The sequence below is a fragment of the Rhinoderma darwinii genome, chromosome 1 (genome assembly GCF_050947455.1).
Source record: "Rhinoderma darwinii isolate aRhiDar2 chromosome 1, aRhiDar2.hap1, whole genome shotgun sequence".
Classification (NCBI taxonomy): Eukaryota; Metazoa; Chordata; class Amphibia; order Anura; family Rhinodermatidae; genus Rhinoderma; species Rhinoderma darwinii.
The window spans coordinates 295,192,583-295,211,486 of NC_134687.1; the positions used below are offsets into that span (position 1 = coordinate 295,192,583).

At 42.2% G+C, this 18,904-nt stretch overlaps 1 protein-coding gene across 1 annotated transcript in view; it reads left to right on the forward strand.

Annotated features, from left to right (window-relative positions):
• KISS1R (KISS1 receptor) overlaps positions 1-18,904 on the forward strand; it is a 271,809-nt gene that overhangs the window by 113,319 nt on the left and 139,586 nt on the right. The window contains exon 2 of the mRNA XM_075851006.1: positions 16,581-16,705. Within this exon, the coding sequence (XP_075707121.1) occupies positions 16,581-16,705 (125 nt within the window). The remainder of the gene's footprint in view (positions 1-16,580; positions 16,706-18,904) is intronic.

The window sequence follows — 18,904 nt, forward strand, 5'->3', positions numbered from 1 at the left end:
TTCAGGTTACGGTAGTCAATGCATGGCCTAAGACCACCATCCCTCTTCCCTACGAAGAAGAAGCCAGCACCTACCAGAGAAGTAGAGGGGCGAATGTAACCCTTGGCCAGGCATTCCTGGATATACTCTCTCATGGCTTCACGTTCGGGACAAGAAAGATTATTATATCCTACCCTTAGGAAGCTTTGCTCCTGGTACCAATTCAATAGCGCAATCGTATTCTCTATGAGGAGGTAACACTTCGGAGGCCTCCTTAGAGAAAACATCAGCGAAGTCCTGAACAAACTCGGGTAGCGTGTTCACCTCCTCAGGGGGAGAAATAGAATTAACAGAAAAACATGACGTAAAACATTCATTACCCCATTTGGTAAGCTCCCCAGTATTCCAGTCAAACGTGGGATTATGCAACTGCAACCAGGGAAGGCCTAAAACCAAATCGGACGATTATCCCTGCATCAACAGTACAGAGTACTGCTCCAAATGCATGGAGCCAACAAGGAGTTCAAAAACAGGGGTATGCTGTGTAAAATAACCATTAGCAAGAGGAGTGGAGTCGATACCCACTACCGGGACAGGTTTAGGCAAATCAATCAAAGGCATAGCAAGAGACATAGCAAATTCCACAGACATGATATTAGCAGAGGACCCTGAATCCACGAAGGCATTGCCGGTAGCAGACCTACCACCAAAAGAGACCTGAAAGGGAAGCAAGATCTTATTATGTTTCATATTTACGGGAAATACCTGTGCGCCCAAGTGACCTCCCCGATGATCACTTAGGCGCGGAAGTTCTCCGGCTGCATTCTTACGCTTAGGACAGTTGTTCACTTGATGCTTGTCATCCCCACAGTAGAAGCAGAGACCATTCTTCCTGTGGAATTCTCTACGTTGTTGGGGGGACACGGAGGCCCCGAGTTGCATAGGTACCTCTGAGTCTTCCGGGGAGGAACGAAGCAACGGAACCTCGGGAGGCATCATGGGGGAGTCGGAGGAGAAAACACATAAATGTTCACGTTGTCGTTCCCTGAGACATCGGTCAAGTTGTACCGCTAAAGCCATAACCTGGTCTAGGGAGTCAGAAGAGGGATAGCTAACTAGCAGGTCTTTCAGGGCATTCGACAGACCCAACCTTTACTGGCACCTTAAGGCAGGGTCATTCCACTGAGAAGCTCCGCACCACTTCCTAAAGTCAGAACAATACTCCAAAACAGGTCTCTTACCCTGACGTAAGGTCACCAGCTGACTCTCGGCAAAGGCAGTCCTGTCAGTCTCGTCATAAATGAGTCCGAGAGCAGAAAAGAAACGATCAACGGAGGAAAGTTCAGGGGCGTCAGGGGCCAAGGAGTAAAGCCTACAAGGAGTAAAGCCTACAAGCCTACAACTCTCCCGAAAGGAGAGAAAAACCCTCCGGTCCCCTGAGAACCGGTCGGGCAACTTGAGGTGGGGTTCAAGAGGTGAGGTGAGGGGAACTACCAAGGTAGCATCAGGCTGGTTGACCCTCTGAGCCAGGGCCTGGACTTGTAGGGAGAGACCCTGCATTTACTGAGCCAGGGTCTCAAGGGGGTCCATAGTGGTGTCAGGGACCAAGGTAGACTAGGTATGGGCTTGTGATTATGTAACGACGGGGGTAGGAAAACGGACAAGTGAGCCCTAATCTACCCGCCACTCTGTCCCTGCCTACTTGCAACGACCCGCCCTAGGCGACGGGGTACAACTGGGCGGCGGTCCCTACGCTCAGTAAGTGCACGAGACAAACATACAAGGGAACACAAAGCAAAGGGAAAGCGGCAGTTGCCCACGGCAACACGGTGAGCAACCAGAGTGGTGAACGAGCCAAGTCAAACCAGGAGTGCACGAGGTACCAAACGCAGAGCAAGAGAGTAGTCAGTAAGCAAGAGTCAGTATGGAGCAGGATCAAATAGTTAGGAGCTGTAGCTGGGCCAGGAAACCACACGAGAAGAATCACAAGCAAAGGAGGAACAGGAAAGACAGGTATAAATAGACAGAGGGCGGGAGCTAGCTCCGTCTGGCCAGGCTGCGATAGGCTCTCCCACTCCTAAGCCTGCCATCCTGAGTGGTGGAAGATGGAGTCAGTCTCAGAGACGTAGATTCAGGTGCAGACTGATTAACTATGGGAGTTAACCCCGAAGCTGTGCCTGGCAGATCCTTTACACTAGTGCTGTATTTATGTACTGAGGTTGACTCTGGTGCTGTATATATGTACTGAGGTTTGTTCTGATGCTGTATATATGTATTGAGCTTGGCTCTCGTGCCGTATATATGTATGAGAATGGTTCTAGTGCTGTATTTATATACGAAGTTTGGTTGTGGTACTGTATATATGTATGAGCTTGGTTCTGGAGCTGTAATTATATAGGATATATTTATAATAACAAAATTGCAGGGCAGATGGAATTGTTTTCAATTTACTTTATAATTAACCCCTTAACGCTCCATGACCTACTATTAGGTCATGCTAACTGTAGCGTTCGCGCTCAGTGACCTAATAGTAGGTCATGGAGTAAACACGGCGCCGTTCGCGCGGGGCGCGTTCATGAGCTGTGATAGCTGCTGTTTCCGACAGCAGACTATCACTGCTCAATGTGCCGGGACCGATCGCGGAGCTCCCCCGCCGATTATCCCCTCAGAAGCCGCGTTCAATAGCGATCGCGGCTTCTTAGGGGTTAATCCGCCATCGCCGGCCTGCTACACGATAGCGGCCGGCGATGGTGACTATGGCAACCGGACACCAAACAATGGCGTCCGGCTATGCCATAGACGGAAGCCTAGTGGGTCCTGACAACGTCAGGACCCACTATGCTTGCTGTCAGTGAGTAGCTGACAGCTCTAATACACTGCACTACGCATGTAGTGCAGTGTATTAGAATAGCGATCAGGGCCTCCTGCCCTCATGTCCCCTAGTGAGACAAAGTAATAAAGTAAAAAAAAAGTAAAAAAAAGATGTGTAAAAATAAGAAAATAAAAGTTTTAAAAGTAATAAAAGTAAAAGTCCCACTTTTTCCCTTATCAGTCATTTATAATTAATTTAAATATATAAACAAACAAATAAACTATACATAATTGGTATCGCCGCGTCCGTAACGGCCTGAACTACAAAATTATTTTGTTATTTATCCCGCACGGTGAACGCCGTAAAAAAATATATTGATAAACCGTACCACAATCACAATTGTTTGGTCACTTCACCTCCCAAAAAATGGAATAAAAAGAGATCAAAAAGTCGCATGTACCGAAAAATGGTCCTGATCGAAACTACAGTTCGTTACGCAAAAAATAAGTCCTCGCACGGCTTTATTGATTGAAAAATAAAAACGTTCTGGCTCTTAGAATAAGGCAACACAAAAAGTGAATGATTGTTTACAAAACGTATTTTATTGTGCAAACGCCATAAGACATCAAAAAAAACTATAAACATCTGGTATCGACGTGATCGTATCGCCCCGCAGAATAAAGTGAATATGTCATTTATAGTGCACGGTGAACGCTGTAAAAAAAAAAGTATACAAAAACAATAGTAGAATTGCTGTTTATTAGTCACCACGCCACCTAAAAATGGAATAAAAACTGATCAAAAAGCCGCATGCACCCCAAGAAAACTACAATGGATTCCTCAAGGGGTCTAGTTTCCAAATTGGGGTCACTTTTGGGGGGTTTCCAATGTTTTGGCACCACAAGACCTCTTCAAACCGGACATGGTGCCTAATAAAAAAGAGGGCTCAAAATCCACTAGGTGCTCCTTTGCTTCGGAGGCCGGTGCTTCAGTCCATTACCGCACTAGGGCCACATGTGGGATATTTCTCAAAACTGCAGAATCTGGGCAATAAGTATTAATTTGTGTTTCTCTGATAAATACTTTTGTGTTATAAAAAAAATGGTATAAAAAGAGTAAATTTCACCTCTACTTTGCTCTAAATTTCTGTGAAACACCTAAAGGGTTCATAAACTTTCTAAATGCTGTTGTGAAAACTTTGAGGGGTCTAGTTTCTAAAATGGGGTGTTTGATAGGGGTTTCTAATATATGGGCCCCTCAAAGCAACTTCAGAAATGAACTGGAACCTAAAAAAATAAATAAATGAGGCAATACTTCGCTTCTTACATTATACTGATAATGAGCCGTGCCCACCCCGAGATGACCCCAGTTTTGACCGTTTGCATAAACGGAGACCCCTATTAGACCGTTTCAGTGCCCGGTTTTCCCAAGCATACACCCCCGAGAAGTGTTTTTCTATTGATGAGTCCCTGGTACATTTTAAAGGGAGGGTTCAATTCCGCCAGTACCTGCCAGGTAAGAGGGCAAGGTATGGCGTGAAGATGTATAAGCTGCGAGAGGGCATCAGGGTATACCTACAGATTTAGGATATATGAAGGAAAGGCCACCCGCAAACCAGACTGCATCCTGGACTACAATAGGTACATGGGAGGGATGGATTTGTCAAATCAAGTCCTGAAGCCCTACAGCGCCATGCGGTGTGGTATAAGAAGCTGGCCGGGCACATCATACAGATGGCTTTGTACAATGTGTACGTGCTACGTCGATGTTCAGGCCAGAGGGGAACTTTCCTGGAATTTCAAGATCTAATCTTTAGGGACCAGGAAGGGGGGGCACCCAGTACTTCTGGAAGCGAGGCCACACGCATCGTACCAGGGCAACACTTTCCAGGAGAAGTTCCCCAAACCGGTGGAAAGGGAAAGAGTCAAAAGAGGTGCAGAGTCTGCTATAAGAGGGGGATAAGGAAGAACACAATATACCAATGTGACACGTGTCCCGAAAAACCAGGGCTCTGTATAAAAGATTGTTTTAAAATGTATCATACATCCCTTGATTTTTAATTTACCCTGATGCACTCCGCACAGCTTACCCCCCTCATCTTTCCCTTCTGAGCCCTGCCGTATGCCCAGGCAGCTGATAACAGCCACATGTAGGGTATTGCCGTACCCAGGAGAACCCACATTACAATTTAAGGGGTGTATATCTCCGGTGGCGCATGCTGGGCACACTATATTGGACACTGAAATGGCATATATATATATAAAATTGCAAATCTCACACTGCACCATCTGCTGCGCATTATCTTTTACACAGTACCTGTGGGGTCAAAATGCTTACTACACCTCTAGATGAATGTCTTAAGGGGTGTAGTTTTTAAAATGGGGTCACTTCTCGGGGGTTTCAACTGTACTGGTACCTTAGGGGCTTCTGCACACATGACTTAGCACCAGAAAAGCTCCAGTAGGCCAAATGGTGGTCCTTTCCTTCTGAGCCCTCCCATGGGCCCAAACGGCAGTTTATCACCACAAATGGGGTATTGCCGCACTAAGGACAAATTGGGCAACAAAATGGGGTATGTTGTTCCTTGTGAAAATAAGAAATTTTGATCAAAAATGACATCTTATTGGAAAAAATATCATTTTTTTAATTTCACAGCCCAATTCAAATAGGTGCTCTGAAAAAACTGTGCTGTCAAAATGATAACAAAAACCATAAATGAATTCCTTGAGGGGTGTAGTTTCCAAAATGGGGTCACTTCTGGTGGGTTTCCATTGTTTTGATACCTCTGGGCCTCTGCAAATGCGACATGGCACCCGAAAACCAATCCAGCAAAATCTGGACTCCAACAAACACATAGCGCTCCTTTCCGTCTGAGCCCTCCCATGGGCCCAAACGGCAGTTTATCACCACAAATGGGGTATTGCCGCACTAAGGACAAATTGGGCAACAAAATGGGGTATGTTGTTCCCTGTGAAAATAAGAAATTTTGATAAAAAATGACATCTTATTGGAAAAAATATCATTTTTTTCATTTCACAGCCCAATTCAAATAGGTGCTGTGAAAAAACTGTGCGGTCAAAATGATAACAAAAACCATAAATGAATTCCTTGAGGGGTGTAATTTCCAAAATGGGGTCACTTCTGGTGGGTTTCCATTGTTTTGATACCTCAACACCTCTTCAAACCTGGCATGCTGCCTAAAATATATTCTAATAAAAAATAGGCCTCAAAATGCACTAGGTGCTTCTTTGCTTCTAGGGCTTGTGTTTTAGTCCACGAGCGCACTAGAGGCACATGTGGGACATTTCTAAAAACTGCAGAATCTGGACAATACATATTTAGTAGTATTTCTCTGGTAAAACCTTCTCTGTTACTAAAAAAAAATTGAATAAAATTGAAATTCAGCAGAAAAAATGAAATTTGCAAATTTCATTTCCACTTTGCTTTAATTCCTGTGAAATGCCTGAAGGGTTAAAAAACTTTCTATATGCTGTTTTGAATACTTTGAGGGGTCTAGTTTTTAAAATGGGGTGTTTTATGGGGGTTTCTAATACATAGGCCCCTCAAATCCACTTCAGAACTGAACTGGCACCTTCAAAAAAAGGCTTTTGAAATTTTCTTAAGAATTTGAGAAATTGCTGTTTATGTTCTAAGCCTTGTAACGTCCAAGAAAAATAAAATAATGTTCAAAAAACGAAGCCAATCTAAAGTAGACATATGGGAAATGTGAACTAGTAACTATTTTTGGTGGTATAACCGTCTGTTTTTCAAGCAGATACATGTAAATTTTCTCTAAATTTTGCAATTTTTCACAAATAAAGACTGAATATATCGACCAAATTTTACCACAAACATGAAGCCCAAAGTGTCACGAGAAAACAATCTCAGAATCGCTTGGATAGGTTTAAGCATTCCGACGTTATTACCATATAAAGTGAAATATGTCAGATTTGAAAAATGGGCTCTGAGCCTTAAGGCCCAAACTAGGCTGCGTCCTTAAGGGGTTAATGGGAACCTGTCAGGTAGTTTTAACCCCTTGAACCGCTACCATGAGGTAATACATGACCGGACAATATTTCCAAATGTATGTTTTTTTCAGATGCAGCAAAATCTATAAAATCAACTTTTAAAACGGCGCACACTATATGCTAATTACTCATTAACCCTTTAAGGACGCAGCCACTTTTGGACCAAATGACACAGCATCATTTTTTAAATCTGACATGTGTCACTTTATGTGGTAATAACTCCGGAATGCTTTTACCTATCCAAGCGATTCTGAGAATGTTTGCTTGTGACATATTGTATTTTATGTTAGTGAAAAAATGTGGTCGATAAATTCAATATTTTTTGTGAAAAACTAAAATTAGTATTTTCTAAATTCAAATGTATCTGCTTGTAAGACAGATAGTTATACCACACAAAATAGTGACTAGTTAACATTTCCCATATGTCTACTTTATGTTTGCATAATTTTTTGAACATCCTTTTATTTTTCTAGGACGTTACAAGGCTTATAAGTTTTCAAGAAAATTTCAAAAGGCTATTTTTTTAGGGAACAGTTCAGATCTGAAGTAGCTTTGAGGGCCTTATATATTAGGAACCCCCACAAATCACCCCATTTTAAAAACTGCACCCCTTAACCCCTTCCCGCTCCTGGACGTACTATTAGGTCATGGTAGCTGTAACGTTCGCGCTCCATGACCTAATAGTACGTCTCGAGATTAACGGCCGTTTCGGCAGTCCTCCCGACACATATAGGAGCTGTTACAGCTCCTACAGCGGGGACCGATCGCTGTGTCCCCGCTGATTAACCCCTTAAAAGCCGCGTTCAATAGAGATCGCGGCTTTTTAGGGGTTAAGCTGCCATCGCCGGCCTGCTACACGATCGCGGCCGGCGATTGTGACTATGGCAACCGGACACCAAACAAAGTCAGGACCCACTATGCTTGCTGTCAGTGAGTAGCTGACAGTTCTAATACACTGCACTACGCATGTAGTGCAGTGTATTAGAATTGTGATCAGGGCCTCCTGCCCTCAAGTCCCCTAGTGAGACAAAGTAATAAAGTACAAAAAAAGTAAAAAAAAGATGTGGAAAAAATAAGAAAATAAACGTTTTAAAAGTATTAAAAGTAAAAAATCCCCCTTTTTACCTTATCAGTCCTTTATTATTAATAAAAATATATAAATAAACTATACATAATTGGTATCGCCGTGTCTGTAACGGCCTGAACTACAAAATTATATTGTTATTTATCCCGCACGGTGAACGCTGTAAAAGAAAATAATAATAAACCGTACCACAATCACAATTGTTTGGTCACTTCACCTCCCAAAAAATGGAATAAAAAGAGATCAAAAAGTCGCATGTACCTAAAAAAGGTACTGATCGAAACTGCAGTTCGTTATGCAAAAAATAAGTCCTCGCACGGCTTTATTGATGGAAAAATAAAAAAGTTCTGGCTCTTAGAATATGGTAACACAAAAAGTGAATGATTTTTTACAAAAAGTATTTTATTGTGCAAACGCCATAAGACATAAAAAAAAACTATAAACATCTGGTATCGCCGTAATCGTATCGCCCCGCAGAATAAAGTGAATATGTCATTTATAGCGCACGGTGAACGCTGTAAAATAAATAGAATAAAAAAACAATAGTAGAATTGCTGTTTTTTAGTCACCACGCCACCTAAAAATAGAATAAAAACTGATCAAAAAGCTGCATGCACCCCAAGAAAACTACAATGAATTCCTCAAGGGGTCTAGTTTCCAAAATGGGTTCACTTTTGGGGGGTTTCCACTGTTTTTGCACCACAAGACCTCTTCAAACCGGACATGGTGCCTAATAAAAAAAGAGGCCTCAAAATCCACTAGGTGCTCCTTTGCTTCGGAGGCCGGTGCTTCAGTGCTTTAGCACACTAGGGCCACATGTGGGATATTTCTCAAAACTGCAGAATCTGGGCAATAAGTATTAAGTTGCGTTTCTCTGATAAAACCTTTTGTGTTATAAAAAAAATGGTATAAAGCGGATTTTCTGACAAAAAAAAAAATGTACATTTCACCTCTACTTTGCTCTAAATTTCTGTGAAACACCTAAAGGGTTCATAAACTTTCTAAATGCTGTTGTGAATACTTTGAGGCGTCTAGTTTCTAAAATGGGGTGTTTGATAGGGGTTTCTAATAAATTGGCCCCTCAAAGTAACTTCAGAACTGAACTGTAACCTAAAAAAATAAATAAATGAGGCAATACTTCGCTTCTTACATTATACTGATAATGAGCCGTGCCCACCCCGAGATTACCCCAGTTTTGACCGTTTGTATAAACGGAGACCCCTATTAGACCGTTTCAGTGCCCGGTTTTCCCAAGCATACACCCCCGAGAAGTGTATTTCTATTGATGAGTCCTTGGTACATTTTAAAGGGAGAGTTCAATTCCGCGAGTACCTGCCGGGTAAGAGGGCAAGGTATGGTGTGAAAATGTATAAGCTGTGCGAGAGTGCATCAGGGTATACCTACAGATTTAGGATATATGAAGGGAAGGACAGCAGTATTCAGCCCCCAGAATGCCCACCCTTACTGGGAGTTAATGCAAAAATTGTGTGGGATTTGGTGCACCCACTGCTGGACCAGGGTTACAAACTCTACCTGGATAATTTTTTATACCAGCGTCCCACTCTTCAACTGCGTCGCTTCCAGTCCTGCGGCATGCGGCACTGCTAGAAGAAATCTGAGAGGCCTCCCTAAGACTCTGCTTGGGCAAACACTCAGAAGGAGTGAGAGCAGGGCACAATCCAGCAGCAACATATTGTGTGTCAAGTACAAGGACAAGAGAGATGTCCTTGTATTGACAACAATACATGGCCACACCAGTACCCATGTACCAGTACGATTTACCAGTACAGAGACCCCCAAACCAGACTGCATCCTGGACTACAATAGGTACATGGGAGGGATGGACTTGTCAGATCAAGTCCTGAAGCCCTACAGCGCCATGCGGTGTGGTATAAGAAGCTGGCCGTGCACATCATACCGATGGCTTTGTACAATGTGTACGTGCTACGTCGGTGTACAGGCCAGACGGCAACTTTCCTGGAATTTCAAGAGGTGATTATCAAGAAACTAATCTTTAGGGACCAAGAAGGGGGGGGCAACCAGTACTTCTGGAAGCGAGGCCACACGCATCGTACCAGGGCAACACTTTCCAGGAGAAGTTCCCCAAACTGGCAAGATGGGAAAAAGTCAAAAGAGGTGCAAAGTCTGCTATAAGAGGGGGATAAGGGAGGACACAATATATCAATGTGACACGCGTCCCGAAAAAACAGTGCTTTGTATGAAAGAGTGTTTTAAAATTTATCATACACCCCTTGGTTTATAATTTACCCCAATTTTACTTACCCTGATGTACTCCGCACAGCTTATTCCCCCTCGTCTTTCCCCTCTGGGCCCTGCTGTGTGCCCAGGCAGCTGATAACAGCCACATGTAGGGTATTGCCGTACCCGGGAGAACCCACATTACAGTTTATGGGGTGTATGTCTCAAGTCAAAATGCTCACTACACCTCTAGATGAATGTCTTAAGGGTGTAGTTTTTAAAACGGGGTAAATTCTTGCGGGTTTCACCTGTACTGGTACCTCAGGGGCTTCTGCATACATGACTTCGCACCAGAAAATCCCCAGTAGGCCAAATGGTGGTCCTTTCCTTCTGAGGCCTCCCATGGGCCCAAACGGCAGTTTTTCGCCACAAATGGGGTATTACTGAACTCAGGAGAAATTGGGCAACAAAATTGGGTATTTTGTCCCCTGTGAAAATAAGAAATTTTGATAAAAAATGACATCTTATTGGGAAAAAAATTAAATTTTTTTCATTTCACAGCCCAATTCAAATAGGTGCTGTGAAAAAACTGTGCAGTCAAAATTGTAACATCAACCATATTTGAATTCCTTGAGGGGTGTAGTTTCCAAAATGGGGTCACTTCTGGTGGGTTTCCATTGCTTTTATACCTCTGGGGCTCTGCAAATGCGACATGGCACCCGAAAACCAATCCAGCAAAATCTGGACTCCAACAAACACATAGCGCTCCTTACCTTCTAAGCCCTCCCATGGGCCCATACGGCAGTTTATCACCACAAATGGGGTATTGCCGCACTAAGGACAAATTGGGCAACAAAATGGGGTATTTTGTTCCCTGTGAAAATAAGAAATTTTGATCACAAATGACATTTTATTGGAAAAAATGAAATTTTTTTAATTTCACAGCCCAATTCAAATAGGTGCTGTGAAAAAACTGTGCGGTCAAAATGGTAACAACAACCATAAATAAATTCCTTGAGGGATGTCGTTTCCAAAATGGGGTCACTATTGGGGATTCCTACTGTTTTGGCACCTCAACACTTTTTCAAACCTGGCATTCTGCCTAAAATATATTCTAATAAAAAAGAGGCCTCAAAATGCACTAGGTGCTTCTTTGCTTCTAGGACTTGTGTTTTAGTCCACGAGCGCAGTAGAGCCACATGTGGGACATTTCTAAAAACTGCAGAATCTGGACAATACATATTTAGTAGTGTTTTTCTGGTAAAACCTTTTGTGTTACAGAAAAAAATTGAATAAAATTGAAATTCAGCAAGATAAATTAAATTTGCAAATTTCACCTCCACTTTGCTTTAATTCCTGTGAAATGCCTGAAGGGTTAAAAAACTTTCTAAATGCTGTTTTGAATACTTTGAGGGGTCTAGTTTTTAAAATGGGGTGTTTTATCAGGGTTTCTAATACATAGGCCCCTTAAAGCCACTTCAGAACTGAAGAGGTACCTTAAAAAAAAGGCTTTTGAAATTTTCTTAAAAATATGAGAAATTGCTATTTATGTTCTAAGCCTTGTAACGTCCAAGAAAAATAAAAGAATGTTAAAAAAACTATGCCAATCTAAAGTAGACATATGGGAAATGTGAACTAGTAACTATTTTGGGTGGTATATCTGTCTGTTTTACAAGCAGATGCATTTAAATTCTGAAAAATTCTATTTTTTCAAAATGTTCTCTAAATTTTGCAATTTTTCACCAATAAACACTGAATATATCGACCAAATTTTACCACGAACATGAAGCCCAATTTGTCACGAGAAAACAGTCTCAGAATTGCTTGGATAGGTTTAAGCATTCCGACGTTATTACCACATAAAGTGAAATATGTCCGATTTGAAAAATGGGCTCTGAGACTTAAGGCCAAAACTAGGCTGTGTCCTTAAGGGGTTAAAGTATTCAAAACAGCATTTAGAAAGTTTCTTAACCCTTTATGTGTTTCACAGGAATTAAGGCACAGTGGAAGGGAAATTTGCAAATTTCATTTTTTTTTGCAGAAATTCAATTTTAATCATTTTTTCCTGTAATACTGAAGGTTTTTTTTTTACCAGAGAAACACAACTGAATATTTATTGCCCTGATTCTGCAGTTTTTTTTAGAAATATCTCACATGTGGCCCTAGTGTGTTACGGGCCTGAAACAAATTATATTTCAGGCACCATGTCAGGTTAGAAGAGGTCTTGTGGTGCAAAAACAAAGCCAAAAAACAACCCCAAAAGTGACTCCATTTGGGAAACTACACCCCTTGAGGAATTCATCTAGAGGTGTGGTGAGCATTTTGACCACACAGGTATTTCATAGATTTCATTCGAATTGGGCAGTGAAAATGAAAAATTACATTATTTTCCAATAAGATGTAGCTTTTACATCAGAATTTTTAATTTTTTCAACAAATAAATGAGGAAAAGCGCCCCAACATTTGTAAAGCAACTTCTCCAGAGCACGGAAATACCCAACATGTGGTTATAAACTGCTGTTTGGGAAAGCGGCAGGACTCAGAAGGGAAGGCATCCCATTTAGCTTTTGGAGTACAGATTTTGCTGGTTTGATTTCTCGGCACCATGTCGCATTTGTAAAGCTCCTAAGGTACCAAAAGTGACTCCATTTGGGAAACTACACCCCTATAGGAATTCAACTAGGGGTGTAGTGAGCATTTTGCCCCCCCCCCCAGGTGTTTCATAGAGTTCATTAGAGTTGAGCAGTAAAAAAATTTTTTCCATTAAGACGAAGCTTTAGGTCAAAATGTTACATTTTCCCATTAAATAAAGGAGAAAAAGCACCATAACATTTGTAAATCAACTTCACCAGAGTACGGAAATACCCCATATGTGGTAATAAACGACTGTATGAATGCACAACAGGGATCAGACGGGAAGGAGCGCCATTTGGCTTTTGGAGAGCAGATTTTGCTGGATTGGTTTTTCTGCACCATGTCGCTTTTGCAAAGCCCCTTCGGTACCAGTACAGTGGAAACTACCCAAAAGTGACTCAACTTGGCAAACTACACCCATTGAGGAATTTATCTAGGGGGTAGTGAGCATTTTGACCCCACAGGTGTCTCATAGATTTTATTAGAAATGGGCAGTAAAAATGAAAAATTACATTATTTTCCAATAAGACGTAGCATTAGTTCAAAATGTTTCATTTTCTCAACAAATAAAGGAGAAAAAGCACCATAACTTTTGTAAAGCAACTTCTTCAGAGTAAGGAAATACCCCACATGTGGTCATAAACGGCTATTTGGACACACAGCAAGGCTCTAAAAGAAAGGAGCGCCATTTAGTATTTGGAGTGGAGATTTTACAAGATTAGTTTTTTGACACCATGTTGCATTGAGCTATAATACCAGTACAGTGGTACCCCCGAAAAATTACCCCATTTTGGAAACTAGATCCCTCCAAAAATTTATCTAGGGGTGTAGTGAGTATTTTGACCGCACAAGTGTTTTACAAAAATGAGTAAACAATAGATGTAGATTGAAAATTGCCGGTTTCCACAGATATGACATTTCAGTGCCCAATGTGTTGTGCCCAGCTTGTACCACCGTAGACACACATCCCATAAATTGTTAAGCGGGTTCTCCAGAATACAGTAATACCCCATATGTGGTCATAAATTGCCGTTTGGGCACCCCGCCAGGCTCAGTTGGACCACCATTTGGCTTTTGAAGCGCAGATTTTGCTTGGTGTTTTACTGGTATTTCAGCTTATAATGTGGGGGCATATGTAAGCTGGGCGAAGTACATCAGGGGAAAATGTGAGCTGGGCGGAGTGCATCAGGGTATATGTAAGCTGGGCGGAGTGCATTAGGGCATAATAGGATGATGTAATAATGGGGTGAATTAATAATCCATGGATTGGTGTGGTACGCTGTGAACCATTCCTTTATGCACAGGCCGGGTTTATTGGGTATTATACAAAATATCTGCGCTCCAGTATTGCCTAATCTTTGACTTCTTCACTAGCCCTATAAGCAGCACAAGGCCCTAAAGTTTCCTCATCTCCGCTGCATCTACAGGGTCCACCTGTGTGGTCCAGCAAATGACGATGTGGGGTATTTAGTGAAATTCTACTGGACCTAAAAAATTTGTCTGGGCCGTCAATTAGCATCATTTTGCATCATTGCGTTTTGAGAGTCATAACGTGTTATTTTTCCGTTGACAGAGCTGTGTGAGGGCGCGTTTTTTGTGGAACGAGCTGTAATTTTTATTGGTTCAGTTCTAGCAATTCTAGCACGGTTTTGTTTTTTTTTTTGTTTTTTTACAGTGTCCACCGTGCAGTTTAAACAACATGTTAATTTATTCTGTGGGTCGATACGATTACAGCGACACCAAATTTATATAGTTTTTTTACGTTTCACTATGTTCCTACAATAAAAATACTCTTTTTCTAAAAAAATCATGTTTTATTGTCGCCATCTTCTGACAGCCAAAACGCTTTTATTTTTGAGTTGATATCGCTACGGGACGGCTTGTTTTATGCGTGACGAACTGTAGTTTCTATTGGTACCATTTTGGGTTACTTGCAACTTTTTGATCACTTTTTATTACATTTTTTTGAGACAAGATGACCAAAAAGTAAAATGCTGTTATTGTTTTTTATTAAAAAAATAAAAAATAAAAAAAAATCGGTAAAAATAATGTGATATTTTTATAGGTCAGGCCGTTCCGAACGCGGTGATACCTATTATGTATAGTTTTTTTTCATGTTTTCATTTTTTTCTAATAATAAAGGAGTTGATCAGGGAAACAGGGCGATTGTTGTTTTTATTAGTTAAAACTTTTATTTATTTATTTTTCTTTAACATTTTTTATTACTTTTTTCGCTTTTTTTTTTATCCTGACCTGAGGACTTGAAGATCTGGTCTTCTGATCCCCGGTACAATACACTGCACTACTTATGTAGTGCAGTGTGTTGTAACTGTCATTCTTCATTTGACAGTTAGCCTATTACGTCATACCTCGGGCAGGACCTAATAGGCTACCGTACCTGGCCAACCAGGAAGCCTAGCAATGGCTTCCTGGTTGCCATAGCAACCATCGCCACCAGCGATCCATCGCGGGGGGGCCCGGGGGGGTACAGAAGGAGCCCCCTCCCTCTGTCAACCACTTCAATGCGGCGGACGCCTTTGACAGCCGCATTGAAGGCGGTGACTGCCATCGCAGCCATTGCCATTGCAGCGGGATATCAGCTGTGTATGACAGCTGACAGCCGCTGAAGATGAAGCACGCACAGCTCCTGTGCCGGCTTTATCTACAGGGCGTGACTGTACGCCCTATTGCGGGAACGTACTTTGAATTTGGACATACAGTCACGCCCAAAAGCGGGAAGGGGTTAAAGGGTCATGGGGCGGTGCCGCTATCCTGAAGAGTCACATAATCCTGCCTCCAAACCCACCTTTCTATGTTTGATTGACATCCCCCTGGCTGATACAACTTTCTCGGATACGCCATTGCCTTGTATTATATTCGGGGCTGTGTGACACTATATACAAGGGGGCTGTGTGGCACTATACACAAGGGGAGCTGTGTGGCACTATGCACATGGGGGAGCTGTGTGTCACTATATACAAGGGGCTATGTGGCACTACTAAGGGGGGGCTGTGTGGCACTATCTACAAGGGGGGCTGTTTGGTACTATTTACCGGGGGGTTGTGGCTCTATCTATAGTGGGCTGTGTGTGGTGCAATCTACAGTGGTCGGTGTGTCGGACTATCTTCTAAGGGGGGCTGTGTGGCACTATATACAAGGGAGGGGGGCTGTGTGACACTATATACAGGGGGAGCTGTATAGCGCTATATACAAGTTAGGGGGGCTGTGCGACACTATATACAGGGGTAGCTGTATGGCGCTATATACAGGGGGGTCTTTATGGCGATATCTACAGCGGGCGCTGTATGGCACTATCTACAAGGTGGAGGTAGAGGGCGCTATCTACAAGTGGGGTGTGACACGGTCTACGGGCGGGGCTGTATAGCACTGTCTACAGGGGGGCTGTATAGCAGAATCTACAGGGGGCACTATCTATAAGGGGGGCTGCATGTGGCACCTGGGGGGGCCCAGTCAAGAGTTTGCTATGGGGCCCAGTCTTTCCTAGTTACGCCCCTGCATCATAGTTATGTTCAATGCCAGGAGTCCCTGCCTCGCTGCAGGAATACTGTCCTGTGCTTTAATTTTCAGTACGAGACAGTAGTTCCTGCGGGGAGGCAGGGAGACCTAGCGTCATACATAACTATGATGCTAGGAGCCTGGCTCCCAGCACTGTGTTCGGTCTGCGAAATGCGTCCGACATGCGGACCATATATCACAGACCAAACATGGTCGTGTGAATTAGGCCTTAGTCTTGGTGGTTTATTTTTACTATTCACAGGAGTTATTTTACTTTCTCCCAACATGTGCTATAATAGTGGTTAACATTTACCTCTTTTCTTCACAGCTAACCTGGCAACTACTGATATAATATTTTTAGTGTGCTGTGTTCCTATCACTGCCGCTTTGTATCCTCTTCCTGGGTGGATATTTGGGGAATTTATGTGCAAGTTTGTTAACTATATTCAACAGGTAAGTGTTTAAGTATTTGCACTCTTCTGCTTATTTTATCAAAAAGTAATTGTAAATCTCTATTTTAATAAATTTTGGGATAATTTATTAAGACAGGTGTTTTGCACGCCTCTTAATAAATTCATGGCATCTTCATCTGTTTGTGCGCCACTGATTTCAATGGTGATGGATCCGGTGCCAATGGTTTCCGTTTTCCTCCGTTGTGCAAGGATTCTGTCATTTTGACGGAATCAATAGCGTAGTCATGTGGTTCACAGATAAAAATACTTCAGATGTGATAACAGATTGTGATGGGATAAAACATGACCAGCTCAGTCTTGTCCATGTTTAGTTTCTGGAAGCAGGAAGACATGATGGTGGAGACGGCTGAAAGACAGTTTTGGACGTGAGATACGAGGGGCTCTAGGTTGGGAGCAGAAAGATAAATTTGGGTGTCATCCGCATAAAGATGGTATTGAAAACCAAGAGTGTTAACGAGTTTGTCAAAGCAGTAGGTGTAAATGGAGAAGAGAATGAGACCAAAAATGGAGCCTCGAGAAAAGACCTTCATTGGGAGTAGTAGAAGCTAAAAATCCAGTTAAAAGTTTGGAGGAGATCCAAGAGAGAGCCAGACCTTGGATGCCTAGCAAGGAGAGAATCTGGAGGAGTAGCAAGTGATTGACAGTGTCAAAAGGCAGAGGATAAGCTTAGAAGGTTTAGTATGGGTTAATAACCTTTAGGCGAAATTCACATGAACGTGTGCGTTTGGGGGGCCGGGAACGCAGCGTTTTTTACACGTTGCAGTTCCGTGTGCCATAAGTGTATGGTGCGTGGCTGCGTGATTTTTACGCATATGCCCTCCTTATGACACGCGGTTTTGAGGTTTAGAAAAAGAAATGAAGGATGTGATTTTATTTTTCCCTTCATTTCTTGATCTACTGTTGCGCGAATCACGCGCAGCACACGGAAGTGCGTCCGTGTGCTGCTCGTGATTTTCACGCACCCATTGACTTCAATGGGTGCGTGAAGCGCAAAACATGCTCAAGTATAGGACATGACGTGAGTTTTACGCAGCGGACACGCTGCGTGAAAATCACGGACTGTCTGAACGGTCCCGTTGAGTTACATAGGTCCATGTGACGCGCGTGATTTTCACGCGTGGATCACGGACGTGAAACACGTTCGTGTAAATAAGGCCTTAGATATAGCCGTTTCTTTGGTGAGGGCAGTTTCTTTTGAATGGGTTCTGCAGAATCAGGATTGTCGGTGATCAAATAAGGAATGTAGGTAGAATGTACGTAGGTAGAAAGAATTAATGTGTTTTTCAAGTAGTATGGGATTATGGTTTAAAACGGTTATTGATCAGTTACATTTTTTTCATTAAAGTATTTTACTTAACATTTCAACTGTGAAAATTAATTTAAAATTACAGCTTCAATCGAGTTTTATCACATATGAAAATATTGCATTAAATGTTATTATTTTACAAACCATTATGAGCCATAGACCACTCATTTTCGGATAATATTAATAAAGTATAGCTAATCTAGTGAATTTTGAGAAGTAATAACTGTTACTTTTCATGTAAATTATATATATAATAAGTACATACTTATTTAGGAAAGTGGATCAATCATTGTGACGCATGCAATGTAAAAAAATCAACGCGGTCCACTACCATAAACTTACCAGGGACGAAGTGCTTTTAGAGAATCAGACCTTAAAATTAAAGTCTGTAATGTAACCATTCGTCTGTTTAAAAGATTTAACATTTGCAATTCATTTCAGAAACTGTGGCTATTGATTAAATGGAGCATAGAAACAAACACGCTGTTAGACCGGGTTCACACGTAGCCTAAATACTGCAGATTTTCCGCAACAGATTTCAGTTTATTACAGTATCCGCAAAGTGGATAAGATTTGAAGAAATCTCATCCACATGCTGCGTATAAAACCCGACGAATAACCGTTCATAAAATGACCTGCCGTGCGTTTTTTTAATCCCCAGCATGTCAATTTATGTTGGGGAATCGCTGCTTTTCTGCTGCGGGTTTGAATTCAATGGGGAGGTAAAACCCGCAGCAAATAGCAGACATTGCGATTTTTGCGGCGGAAAAGCTGCAATTCCGCCGCAAAGATCGCAGTTCAGAAAAAAAAATCTCATACTTACCCAGATCAATACACTCCCGCGTGCAGCCCGGCCTCCAGGAATGATGTTTC